At 38.0% G+C, this 13,839-nt stretch overlaps 1 protein-coding gene across 4 annotated transcripts in view; it reads right to left on the minus strand.

The window, feature by feature from the left end:
• Positions 1-13,839, minus strand: part of LOC309631227 (small membrane A-kinase anchor protein) — a 297,357-nt gene that overhangs the window by 165,681 nt on the left and 117,837 nt on the right. For all 4 annotated transcript variants that reach the window (XM_082397456.1, XM_082397461.1, XM_082397459.1 and 1 more), the window contains one exon: positions 4,486-4,519. Coding sequence is in view for 3 of the 4 variants with exons in the window: in XM_082397461.1 (XP_082253587.1) it covers positions 4,486-4,519 (34 nt within the window). In the remaining variant the exon portion in view is untranslated. The remainder of the gene's footprint in view (positions 1-4,485; positions 4,520-13,839) is intronic.

Consider the following 13,839-nt stretch of genomic DNA (forward strand, 5'->3'; position numbering starts at 1 on the left):
AATAAGGCCATTAGGAGTGTGGGCTCCCAGTCTCTGTTAAACACAATCTTTCCTCTATGTTCCTCTTACCCTTTGAACCACTCCCCTATATTAAAACCTTCTATGTTGAAATACCTAACTTGTTGTCCTAACTGAACTCTAACTAATATAGCTGGATACCAGGGATGCAAAGATTTCACAGCTAGCTAGAGTAGGAGATGACAAACTTTTTCTGTAACAGCAACTTAGTAAATATTATTTTAGGTTTTACATATTGTCTCTGCCATATATTCTCTCTCTCTCTCTTTCTTAACAACTCTTTGAAAAGTTAAAACCAATTAAAAAACAATAAATTGTTCTAAAAAGAAAAAAATTTAAAGCCATTCTTAGTTCCAGGGTATATAAAAACGGGGAGCAGGGGGCTGCGGGATTTGGCCTGTTGAATGTAGCCCACACTCCTAATGGCCACATCAGAGGACATGAGGATCTGAAGGTAACAAAGGGCCAGATTCTGAAGCACCTGTGTGCCCTGCTAAAGATTTTGAACTTTATCCTGTACTAAATAGTGTGTGACTGAAAATTCAAATTTGCAAGTAGTCCAAATACTTTTAGAATCACTCTAACATAGAGTATTAATAAAAAAGAGATAAGACTTGAAGCAGTGAGATTAAATTTGAGGTTGACACCCTGAATGGATATTTGAGAGATAAAACTGATAGATCTTAGTGACCAGTTGGATGTGAGAGCTAAAATGGAAAGAGGTGTCTAAAAAGAATATACCTCCACCGTGGACAATCAGATAGAGAGAGTGATGTCAAAAGTAGAGACTAGAAATACAGGAAAAGGAGGAGGTTTCACATCTAAGATAATAAATTCTATTTCTGAGATGTTAAATAAGCACTGAATACAGAACAACCAAGAGAATATGCCCAATAGAAGGTGAGAAATATGTCTAGTAAGATTGAGCAAAAGATACAAATTTGGCAGGCACTAGTGTGCAGAGGGTAGCTGATACACTGGGGACTTCAACATTCCAAGGAAAGGCAGAGGATGGAAGGTAGAAGGCATGAGAGGTTTTATGAAGAGAACCAAGAGAGTAATATAAATGGAGGAGAGACATTTCAAGAGAGAAGATATGGTGGCTAAGGAAAATGGTAGTGGAGATCTGAATCACAAAACCTCCCTTCCTTAAACAACATAATAAAATGAATAATAGCAAAAGCAAAATAAACCAAAATTAAAACAACAAAAATAACAACCAAATCAGAAAAATATATACCAATAGCACTCAGACTAAGAATGACACAAAACCTCATACTATAAAAATGAATAATTATTATCCAGATAAGGAGAAAGAAGATTCTAATAACTAACAGTTGGTAACAAATCCCACTGCCATACTTGGTACAGGAGGAATAAGATGAATGGGTAAACTCTGAGAACTCTCACCAATACTTCCTAACTTGAAGGGAAGCAAATTGAGAGGATTATTATACAACCAAAGGAAATAGCAGAATGTTCCTTTTGCAATAGATGCCACTCCCCACTATCACAGATAAATAACAGAGAGATAAGGGGAATTTGGGGATTTGCCATTTTGGTGTTTCTTTTTCTGTAATTAAAAAAATATCTTTATTGGAGTATAATTGTTTTACAATGCTGTGTTAGTTTCTGCTGTACAACAAAGTGAATCAGCTATGTGTATACATATATCCCCATATCCCCTCCCTCTTGCGTCTCCCTTCCACCCTCCCTATCCCAACCCTCTAGGTCGTCACAAAGCATCGAGCTGATCTCCCTGCTCTATGCGGCTGCTTCCCACTAGCCATCCATTTTACATTTGGTAGCGTATATATGTCAATGCTACTCTCTTTTTTTGATTGTGTGTGTAAGAGTGTGTGCATGTGTGCATGCGTGTACATGCATCTGCATGCGTGCACTCCAGAAAGAGAAATATAATGACCTATGGTCATTCAGAGCTAACTACCTCCAGTAATAAACAGTGATTTGCCAGATAAAGAAATAAAAACAAGAAATACTAAGGGAACAGGCCCTTGAAAAGAAATCTTCATCTGATAGAATGAATAGCTGTGCACTATAATGTACTAATAACATCTTAACCAGAACCCTTAGGTTTTTGCTCATCTCCAGAAATGACTATCCTTGTTAGAATCAAAAGTTTGACATCCACCCTGAATAGGAGATTATGAAATCCAAAAGATTTCTGTCTAGGTAAAGTAAAATCTAGTACAGAAGTATTATTTAATTACCAAAAAAAGAGTAGAAAGTAAATAGTAGAGAGTAAATCCAACTATCATGATTGTCTACAGACACAGCTAAGTATTCTCTGACCACCCACACCTCCACTTTGAACAGCACAAATGCAAAAGAAAAAACGTTTTTTGTAAATGAGTGATGAACACATGGAAGTTCATTATATTATTTCCCAAACCCCTCATTTCACGTAATTTAAAAAATGTAATCAGATGGGATATAAGCCACAAATAACCTGCCTTCAAACTGAAGCTCTACGGGAAAAATATAAACATGGCCTTTCAAAGTGGGAAGGAATTGAGGGATGAAAAGAGATAGCACAACTGCTAGAAATAAAGGAAAACTTATGGAGGGAGCGAGAGAAGGAGAGAGGAAAGATAGCATGAAATAAACAGATAAAAAATACATTCTGAAAGTAAACATCCCTCCAGGAAACAGAATAAAATTTTCAACAAATCTCTCATATTAAAGAGAGCATGAAATCTGTAAAGTAAGAAAAAATTTAAAAGAGCATAACACAGTCGAATTAGGTTAGAATGAAGACTGATGAGCTATGAAGAGGAACTGAGGATGAAAACAATAATACTATAGTACTAATAAATAGAAATACTAAGATTAAAATAGATAATACTGTAAACTTAATTGCTAAAGAGGAGGAAGGGCTTTAAAAATTGCCAGAGAATGAAGGAAAAGGCAGAAAGATCAAATCACCTATAGAGAAAACAAACACACATCTAATAGAAAACAAACACACATTCATTAGTGAATGGGGAAAAAATGGGTTGAGGTTTTATCGTAGAGAACTTCAAACACAGGGCAATAAACCTGCGCTTCATATTATATAGGAAATGAGGATACACTGAGTCTTTTGAATGTGTGTGGAAAGGGTAGAGGTGATAGGGAGGGTAGTTAAAACTAATGTGATAAGAGATGTATGTTAACAACAGTAAACTGGCAGATGTATCAGAGAAGGCATGAATTGGAGGTTGGAAGATCAGTAAGCAGATGGTTGATAAAATAAATTTGTGTGGTTTAAAAGAATAAGTGTGCTTGACTTTTATTTTGCCTTGCTTGGTAGTTCCTTATTTGCCCAGACATGGAAAAATCTGGGCCAGTTTCATCTTATCTATAGTCTACTGATAAATTATTGGACCTTGTAGAAAAGTATTTTCCAATGGAGTTAGAATAATTATTTGGATCTTCAAATCTTACTTAGAAATTAGAAAAGTCCCCCAACCAATCTCAACCTTGTATTCCATATTAGTAGTAAGTATAGACAGAAGAGATAGCAATGTAAGAAACAGTTGGGAAGAAGTGATTATATTCAACCCAAACTAAGATGTGCAATTCAAACACAGAGATACAAAAAGAAGGATTAATTTTTAAATAATTGCAAATTCTCTGGTTTGCAATCCTGCTGATTCCCTGGTTTGAAGACACTGTAATTTCTCTAGACATTCATCATTTTAAAGTGATTATAAATATATTTAGAGATTCTCCTTTACAATGAGGCAAAAGATACACAGGTATAGTACATCAATAGTCTAGGTTAGAAATAATGAAGGATTGGATTATTAGATGTATGTGGGATTAGAACCAGAAGTTTATAGTTGACTCTAGAATCAATCTGACTGAATTCAAGTGCACATTGGGGGTTCCTCAAGCCTAGAATAGGACCTAAACAAATGATATGTGTGCACTGATCTTCAATGACATAATTTTGAATATGCCTCAACATGCTTTTTCTTAGGACATGCAGTCTAGATATGCTTAGTACAGTTTAGCATTGCATAGCATTTGTGCCCATTCTACAGTTACACAAGGTATATATAAATATGGCTTTATTTGTGCCCTTGTACATAGTAGAAAGAACTGGGTTTTGCAGTTTTGCAAATCTTATCTTGGTTTCTCACTCAGAAAGACTTTTAAGATTCCAAGTGCATATCAGCCAAGTAACTGCTTGATCTAGGCTCATATCCCTAGGAAGCCCACATTTACCAGGATGCTGTCCATGACAACAGCTCCAGTAGGAACACCATAGCAGTCAGAATGATTCCCTCCCATCTCTTGCTTACACACACATGTCATTTACATTGGCATGACATCAAATACATTTACTACTGTATCTAGTGCCCCCTGGAGGATATCTTGGATTTTATAAGGCAACAATAGTATAGATTTACAGGTATGGGTAAATTACCATAAGGAAAAATGGGTATTTTTCCCTCTTACTTTGATGGAGTTTTGACAGCCTCTCGGAAAACATCTAAAAATGACAATTACAATTAAATTAGAAAATGTTATAACCTAACTAATACATCTTTACTTAAAGCTTTTAAATACAAACCAGGAAATATATATACATTACTTAGAGGATAGTAAATATGATCTTTTGAGGCTCTGTTTATGCTCCAAAAGAAATCTAAGCAGCTTTTCTTTTTCCTTAACTTTCTGATAAAATAATCCTGTTAAAACTAAAGAGCTTGTTCTATTATAAGAAATTTAAATTTTAAAAATTTGACATTTTAAAATAAAAAGAGAATATTGGAATAAAAACAGAGAAGGATTTTTCTTCAAAATGATTAATACCTATAGTATTTCTCAAGCTTTCCCATCAAAGTATCTCTCTTTTTTCTTCTAGTTTTATTGAGATATAAGTGACATAGAACATTGTATTAATTTTAGATGTACAACATGATCGTTTGATCCACTGGAAAATGATTATCACAATAAATTTTAAGTAAAATGTTAGGAAATACAACACAGCAATTTTCCAAAGAACAGTACTCTATCATCAATTAAGTTTTAATTCCAAGAATACAAGGATCAAGAAATCTATTAACATAACTTCTTTTATTTTCACATCTTTATTGGAGTATAAATGCTTTACAATGTTCTGTTAGTTTCTGCTGTACAACAAAGTGAAGCAGCTATACGTATACATATATTCTCATATACCCTCCCTCTTAAGCCTCCCTCTCACCCTCCCTATTCCATCCCTCTAGGTTATCAAAAAGCATCAAATTGATCTCCTTGTGCTATGCAGCAGCTTCCCACTAGCCATCAATTTTACATTTGGTAGTGTATATATGTCAATGCTACTCTCTCACTTCATCCCAGCTCCCCCTTTGCACCCTGTGCCCTCAAGTCCGTTCTCTACGTCTGTGTCTTTATTCCTGCCCTGCCACTAGGTTCATCAGTACTACTTTTTTAATTCCACATATATGCATTAGCATACAGTATTTGTTTTTCTCTTTCTGACTTACTTCACTCTGTATGACAGATTCTAGATCCATCCACCTCACTACAAATAACTCAACTTCGTTTCTCCTTATGGCTGAGTAATATTCCATTGTATATACGTGCCACATCTTCTTTATCCATTCATCGTCGATGGACACTTAGGTTGCTTCCATGTCCTGCCTATTGTAAATAGTACTGCAATGAATGTTGTGGTACATATCTCTTTTTGAATTATGGTTTTCTCTGGGTATATGCCCAGTAGTGGGATTGCTGGGTCATATGGTAGTTCTATTTTTAGTTTTTTAAGGAACCTCCATACTGTTCTTCATAGTGGCTGTATCAGTTTACATTCCCACCAACAGTGCAAGAGGGTTCCCTTTGCTCCACACCTTCTCCAGCATTTATTGTTTGTAGATTTTTTGATGATGGCCATTCTGACCAGTGTGAGGTGATACCTCATTGTGGTTTTGATTTGCATTTCTCTAATGATTAGTGATGTTGAGCATCTTTTCATGTATTTGTTGGCCATCTATATGTCTACTTTGGAGAAATGTCTATTTAGGTCTTTGCCCATTTTTGGATTGCATTGCTTGTTTTTGTGACATTGAGCTGCATAAGTTGCTTGTATATTTTGGAGATAAATCCTTTGTCAGTTGCTTCATTTGCAAATATTTTCTCCCATTCTGAGGGTTGTCTTTTCGTCTTGTTTATGGTTTCCTTTGCTGTGCAAAAGCTTTTAAGTTTCATTATGTCTTATTTGTTTATTTTTGTTTTTATTTCCCTTACTCTAGGAGGTGGGTCAAAAAGGATCTTGCTGTGATTTATGTCACAGATTGTTCTGCTTATGTTTTTCTCTAAGAGTTTCATAGTGTCTGGCCTTACATTTAGGTCTTTAATTCATTTTGAGTTTATTTTTGTGTATGGTATTAGGGTGTGTTCTAATTTCATTCTTTTACATGTATCTATCCATTTTTCCCAGCACCACTTATTGAAGAGGCTGTCTTTTCTCCGTTGTATATTCTTGCCTCCTTTGTCAAAGATAAGGTGACCATATGTGCGTGGGTTTATCTCTGGACTTTCTATCCTGTTCCACTGATTCATATTTCTGTTTTTGTGCCAGTACCATACTGTCTTGATTACTGTAGCTTTGTAGTATAGTCTGAAGTCAGGGAGTCTGATTCCTCCAGCTCTGTTTTTCTTTCTTAAGATTGCTTTGGCTATTCTGGGTCTTTTGTGCTTCCATACAAATTGTAAAATTTCTTGTTCTAGTTCTGTGAAAAATGCCACTGATAATTTGATAGGGATTGCATTGAACCTGTAGATTGCTTTGGGTAGTATAGTCATTTTCAAAATATTGATTCTTCCAATCCAGGAGCATGGTATACCTCTCCATCTGTTTATGTTATATTTGATTTCTTTCATCAGTGTTTTATAGTTTTCTGAGTACAGGTTTTTTGCCTCCTTAGGTAGGTTTATTCCTCGGTATTTTATTCTTTTTGTTGCGATGGTAAATGGAATTGTTTCCTTAATTTCTCTTTCTGATCTTTCATTGTTAGTGTATAGGAATGCAAGAGATTTCTGTGCATTAATTTTGTATCCTGCAACCTTACCAAATTCATTGATTAGCTCTAGTAGTTTTCTGGTGGCATCTTTAGGATTTTCTATGTATAGTATCATGTCATCGGCAAACAGTGACAGTTTTACTTCTTTTCCAGTTTGTACTTTTTATTTTTTTCTTCTCTGATTGCTGTGGCTAGGACTTCCAAAAGTATGTTGAATAATAGTGGTGAGAGTGAATATCCTTGTCTTGTTCCTGATCTTAGAGGAAATGCTGTCATTTTTTTACCATTGAGAATGATGTTTGCTGTGGGTTTGTCGTATATGGCTTTTATTATGTCGAAGTAGGTTCCCTCTAGGCCCACTTTCTGAAGAATTTTTATCATAAATGGGTACTGAATTTTGTCAAAAGCTTTTTCTGAACCTATTGAGATCGATCATATGATTTTTATTCTTTAATTTGTTAATATGGTGTATCACATTGATTATTTTGTGTATATTGAAGAATCCTTGCATCCCTGGGATAAAGCCCACTTGATCATGGTGTATGATCCTTTTAATGTGCTGTTGGATTCTGTTTGCTAGTATTTTGTTGCAGATTTTTGTGTCTATGTTCATCAGTGATATTGGTCTATAATTTTCTTTGTTTTGTGATAACTTTGTCTGGTTTTGGTATCAGGGTGATGGTGGTCTCATAGAACGAGTTTGGGAGTGTTCCTCCCTCCACAATTTTTTGGAAGAGTTTGAGAAGAATAGGTGTTAGCTCTTCTCTAAATGTTTGATAGAATTCGCCTGTGAAGCCATCTGGTCCTGGACTTCTGTTTCTTGGAAGATTTTTCATTACAGTTTCAATTTCATTACCTGTGATTGTTTGGTTTATATTTTCCAATTCTTCCTGGTTCAATCTTGGAAAGTTGTACTTTTCCAAGAATTAGTCCATTTCTTCCAGGTTGTCTATTTTATTGGCATATAGTTGCTTGTAGTAGTCTCTTATGATCTTTTGCATTTCTGAGTTGCCAGTTGTAACCTCTCCTTTTTCATTTATAATTTTATTGATTTGAGTCCTCTCCCTGTTTTCCTTGATGAGTCTGGCTAAAGGTTTATCCATTTTGTTTATTTTCTCAAAGAACTAACTTTTAGTTTTATTGATCTTTGCTATTGTTTTCTTTCTATTTCATTTTTCTGCTCTGATCTTTATGATTTCTTTTCTTCTACTAACTCTGGTTATTTTTTGTTCTTCTTTCTCTAGTTGCTTTGGATGTAAGGTTAGATTGTTATTTGAGATTTTTCTTTTTTCTTGAGGTGAGCTTGAATTGCTATGAACCTCCCTCTTAGAACTGCTTTTGGTGCGTCCCATAGGTTTTGGATCATCGTGTTTTCATTGTCATTTGTTTCTGGGTATTTTTAAATTTCTTCTTTGATTTCTTCAGTGATCTCTTGGTTATTTAGCAGTGTATTGTTTAGCCTCCATGTATTTGTGTTTTTTACTGTTTTCTTCCTGTAATTGATTTCTAATCTCAGAGCATTGTGGTCAGTAAAGATGCTTGATACGACTTCAGTTTTCTTAAATTTTCCAAGGCTTGATTTGTGATGCAAGATGTGATCTATTCTGGAGAACGTTCCATGTGCACTTGGGAAGAAAGTGTATTCTTCTGCTTTCAGGTGGAATGTCCTAAAAATATCAATTAAGTCTATCTGGTCTATTGTGTCATTTAAAGCGTGTGTTTATTTATTTTCTGTCTGGATGATCTGTCTATTGGTGTAAGTGGGGTGTTAAAGTCCCCAACAATTATTGTGTTACTGTCGATTTCTCCTTTTATGGCTGTTAGCATTTGTCTCATGTATTGAGGTGCTCCTATGTTGGGTGCACAAATATTTATAATTGTTATGTTTTCTTCTTGGATTGATCCCTTGATCATTATGTAGTGTTCTTCCTTATCTCTTGTAACAGTCTTTATTTTAACGTCTATTTTATCTGATGTGAGTATTGCTACTCCAGCTTTCTTGTGATTTCCATTTGCATGGAATATCTTTTTCCATCCCCTCACTTTCAGTCTGTATGTGTCCCTAGGTCTGAAGTGGGTTTCTTGTAGACAGCATATATAAGGGTCTTGTTTTTGTATACATTCAGCCAGTCCATGTCTTTTGTTGGAGCATTTAATCCATTTACATTTAAGGTGATTATCAATATGTATGTTCCCATTACCATTTTCTTCATTGATTTGGGTTTGTTTTTGTGGGTCTTTTTCTTCTCTTGTGTTTCCTGCTTAGAGAAGTTCCTTTAGCATTTGTTGTAAAGCTGGTTTGGTGGTGCTGAATTCTCTTAGCTTTTGCTTGTCTGTAAAGGTTTTAATTTCTCCATTGAATCTGAATGAGATCCCTGCTGGGTAGAGTAATCTTGGTTGTAGGTTTTTCCCTTTCATCACTTTAAATATGTCCTGCCACTCCCTTCTTGCTTGCAGAGTTTCTGCTGAAAGATCAGCTGTTAACTTTATGGGGATTCCCTTGTATGTTATTTGTTTCTTTTCCCTTGCTGCTTTTAATTTTTTTTCTTTGTATTTAATTTTTGATAGTTTGATTAATATGTGTCTTGGCATGTTTCTCTTTGGGTTTATCCTGTTTGGGACTCTGTGCTTCCTGGACTTGATTGACTATATTCTTTCCCATGTTCGGGAAGTTTTCGACTATAGTCTCTTCAAATATTTTCTTAGATCTTTTCTTTTTCTCTTCTTCTGGGGCCCCTAAAATTCAAATGTTGGTGCATTTAATGGTATCCCAGAGGTCTCTGAGACTGTCCTCAATTCTTTTCATTCTTTTTTCTTTATTCTGTTCTGCAGTGGTTATTTCCACTTTTTTATCTTCCATCTCACTTATCTGTTCTTCTGCCTCAGTTATTCTGCTATTGATTCCTTCTAGAGTATATTTAATCAGTTATTGTGTTGTTCATCATGGTGTGTTTGCTCTTTAGTTCTTCTAGATCCTTGTTAAATGTTTCTTGTATTTTCTCCATATTGTTTCCGAGATTTTGGATCATCTTTACTTACTATCATTACTCTGAATTCTTCTTCAGGTAGGTTGCCTATTTCATCTTCATTTATTTGGTCTTGTAGGTTTTTACCTTGCTCCTTCACCTGTAACATATATTTTGGCATTTCTTTTTTTTTTTTTGGTGGTGGTTGGGGCTGTATTCCTGTCTTACTGGTTGTTTGACCTGAGGCGTCCAGCACTGGAGTTTGCAGGCAGTTGGGTAGAGCCGGGTCTTGGTGCCGAGATGAAGACCTCCAGGAGTCCTCACTCTGATTAATATTCCATGGGATCTGAGGTTCTCTGTTAGTCCAGCAGTTTGGACTCGGTGCTCCCACCACAGGAGCTCGGGCCTGACCTTTGGCCTAGGAACAAAGATCCCACAAGCCACGTGGTGTGGCCAAAAAGAAAAAAAAAATGGTGCAGTACAATAACAAAGAAAAAAAATAAAATAAAATTAGAAAGATAAAAAATATATTAAGATAAAAATATAATTGACCAGCATTGAATATACCCAATTATTGTTCAACATTATTCTTCCGTACTCTCCCCACTCACCCCTGTCAAAATATTTAATAATAAACTTAAGGCATTATAAAAAATACATATAATTGAAACAACTGCAACAAGGTAAAACAAAATCACAAGAGAAAAAAAAAGAAAACAAAAAAAAGGGGAACAAGCCAAAAGGAGCAGAACAATAACAAAGTATAAAGATTAAAATAAAATTAGAAAAATAAAAGATTTATTAGAAAAAATAAAAATATAAATGAATCAGCAACAACAAGGTAAAACAGAACCCCAAACTAAAAGAAGAAAGAAGAAAAAATAAAAAAAGAAAAAAAAAAAGCCTTGGCTATGGGGGTGGAGTTTAGGCAGGGATGGAACTTATGCAGGGGTGGGGTTTACGGTGGGGCGGTACCTAGGTGGGTGTGGGGTGACGTCTGAGTGTGGGGCAGGGCCTAGGCTCAGGACCCACTCAGCCGGAAAAGGCCTTTGGGGCGGGGTCTAGGCAGGGCGATGTTCAAGCATGGGGTGGGGCCTCTGCTTAGGACCTTTGTGGAAGAGGAGAGGCAGCACGTCCAAAGGGGGGTCTCTGGAGTTCCAGAGTTTGGAGGTAAGGCCCTGGGTGAGGGTGTGTGGGTGGGGCTTAGGCCCAGCCTGGTTGGAGGGGGTCTCAGAGGGGGTCTCCGAGTGTAGAGGTGGGGCCCTGGGTGGGGGTGTAGGGGCGGGGCTTGGGCTCTGCTAGGCAGGAGGGAGGCTCCGAGGGCAGAGGATTAGGCCTGGGAGCCCAACAGGCTCCCCAGTGCCTAAGTGGACAGGGAAAGCACTGGCCCTATTCCCTTCCCTTCCTCTGCGCCCCCCCATGTCTCCTCCAGGGTCTCCCCCGTCCCTGCTGGACCCCAAACCGTGGGTGGGTCCCGCTGGGTGTAGGAACTCCTCCCCTCCCCCAGCCGCCACTTAGGGGTGCCAGTCCGGTGGGTCTGGCCTTTACTTTTGCTCCCACTTCCCTCCCTCCCACTCCCTCAGGACCCGCACCACTAGAGCCCAGGTGGGCAGAGCATCAGGCCCAGGATCTCAGCCGGCTCCTGGGGGCCCAAGTGGGCAGGGGAAACCTGGTCATGCTCCCTTTTCATCCTCTGCCCTCCCAATGGTCCCCCAGTTTCCCCCCTTCGGGTGTGGGATCCCTTCCCCTCCCCCAGCCACCCCTCAGGGGCACAGGGCCTGTCCCACCTCCACTTCTCCTCCCCCTTCACTCCCCCCACACCCCACGTCCTACCTGGTCTCTGGGGGTTCCTCTCGTCCCCTTACATGTCCGTGGTCCCCCACCAGGGCCTGGTAGGTGCCCTAGTTGTGTGGAGACGCAAATTCCTCATCCTCCTAGTCTGCCCTCTTGACTCCGCCCCCCCAACATAACTTCTTACCTCACCAATTAAAAACCTATATGATGGGCTTCCCTGGTGGCGCAGTGGTTGAGAGTCTGCCTGCCAATGCAGGGGACACGGGTTCGAGCCCTGGTCTGGGAGGATCCCACGTGCCGTGGAGCAACTAGGCCCGTGAGCCACAATTACTGAGCCTGCGCGTCTGGAGCCTGTGCTCCACAGCGAGAGAGGCCGCGACAGTGAGAGGCCCGCGCACCGCGATGAGGAGTGGCCCCCGCTTGCCGCAACTGGAGAGAGCCCTTGCGCAGAAACGAAGACCCAACACAGCCAAAAATAAATAAATAAATAAATTTTAAAAAAAGATAAAAAAAAAAAACCTATATGATCATATCAATAGATGCTAAAAGGCATTTGATAAAAACCCAGTGGCCAGTGTTAACAAAAATCTAAGATGGAAATAGAAGGAAAACACAGTGAATCCTGAACAACATGGGTTTAAACTGCGCAGGTACACTTATAAGTAAATTTTTTTCAATAAATACATGGTACAGGGCTTCCCTGGTGGCGTAGTGGTTGAGAATCTGCCTGCTAATGCAGGGGACATGGGTTCGAGCCCTGGTCTGGGAAGATCCCACATGCCGCGGAGCAACTAGGCCCGTGAGCCACAACTACTGAGCCTGCGCGTCTGGAGCCTGTGCTCTGCAACAAGAGAGGCCGCGATAGTGAGAGGCCCGCGCACCGTGATGAAGAGTGGCCCCCGCTTGCCGCAACTAGAGAAAGCCCTCGCACAGAAACGAAGACCCAACACAGGCAAAAATAAATAAATAAATAAATAAATAAAAAAGCAGAAGGAAAAAACAAACAAACAAAAAAAACTTTAAAAAAAAAAAAAATAAAATAAATACATGGTACAGTACTACACATCTGAGGCTGACTGAATCCAAGGGTGAGGAACTGCAGATATTGAGGACTAAGTATAAAGTTATACATGGATTTTTGACTGGGGGGTGGTTGGTGCCCCTAACTCCTGCATTGTTCCAGGGTCAACTGTACTTAAATTTGATAAAGATTATTTTCTAAAAACCAATAGCAAATATTTTAAATAAGATACAAAAATAATTTCAACCAGTACCAGGTTAGCAAAAGGTGATGCATACTATCTAGCAATCCCAAGAAACAGTAATAAAATTCTATTGGAAATAATACAAGAATGTAGTAAGGTGATTAGATGTAATAAAATATATAAAATCAATAGATTTTTCTTTTCTGTAATAACAATAAACATCTAGAAATTTAAATGATAAAAATATTTCTTTTACATAGAAACAAAATCTATAAAATGTTTAGAAATCAGTATGGTATTGGCATAGAAATAGATAAAACTACTCAGTTATTAGATATATACCCAAAAGAATTGAAAGCAGGGACTTGAACAGATATTTGTAGACCCATGTTCATAGACGTATTATTCAGAATAGCCCAAAGGTGTAAGCAATCCAAGTGTCCATTGATGGATGAATCAATAAACAAAACGTAATATACACACAATGGAATATTATTCAGCCTTAAAAAGAAAGGAGATTCTGACACCAACAACATGGGCAAACCTTGAGGACATAAGGCTAAGCAAAATAAGCCAGTCCCAAAATACTGTATGATTTCACTCATATGAGGTACCTAGAATAGTCAAATTCATAGAGACAGAAAGTAGATTGGTGGTTGCCAGGAGCTGGGGTTGTGGGGAGAGGTTATTGTTTAATGTGTACATAGTTTCACTTGGGGAAGATGAAAGGTTCTGGAGATGGACGGTAGTGATGATTGCACAACAACGTGAATGTACTTAATGCTGCTGAATTGTTTTTAAAAATGGGTTTTTAAA

The sequence above is a fragment of the Balaenoptera borealis genome (genome assembly GCF_965194805.1).
Source record: "Balaenoptera borealis genome assembly, chromosome: 6".
NCBI lineage: Eukaryota > Metazoa > Chordata > Mammalia > Artiodactyla > Balaenopteridae > Balaenoptera > Balaenoptera borealis.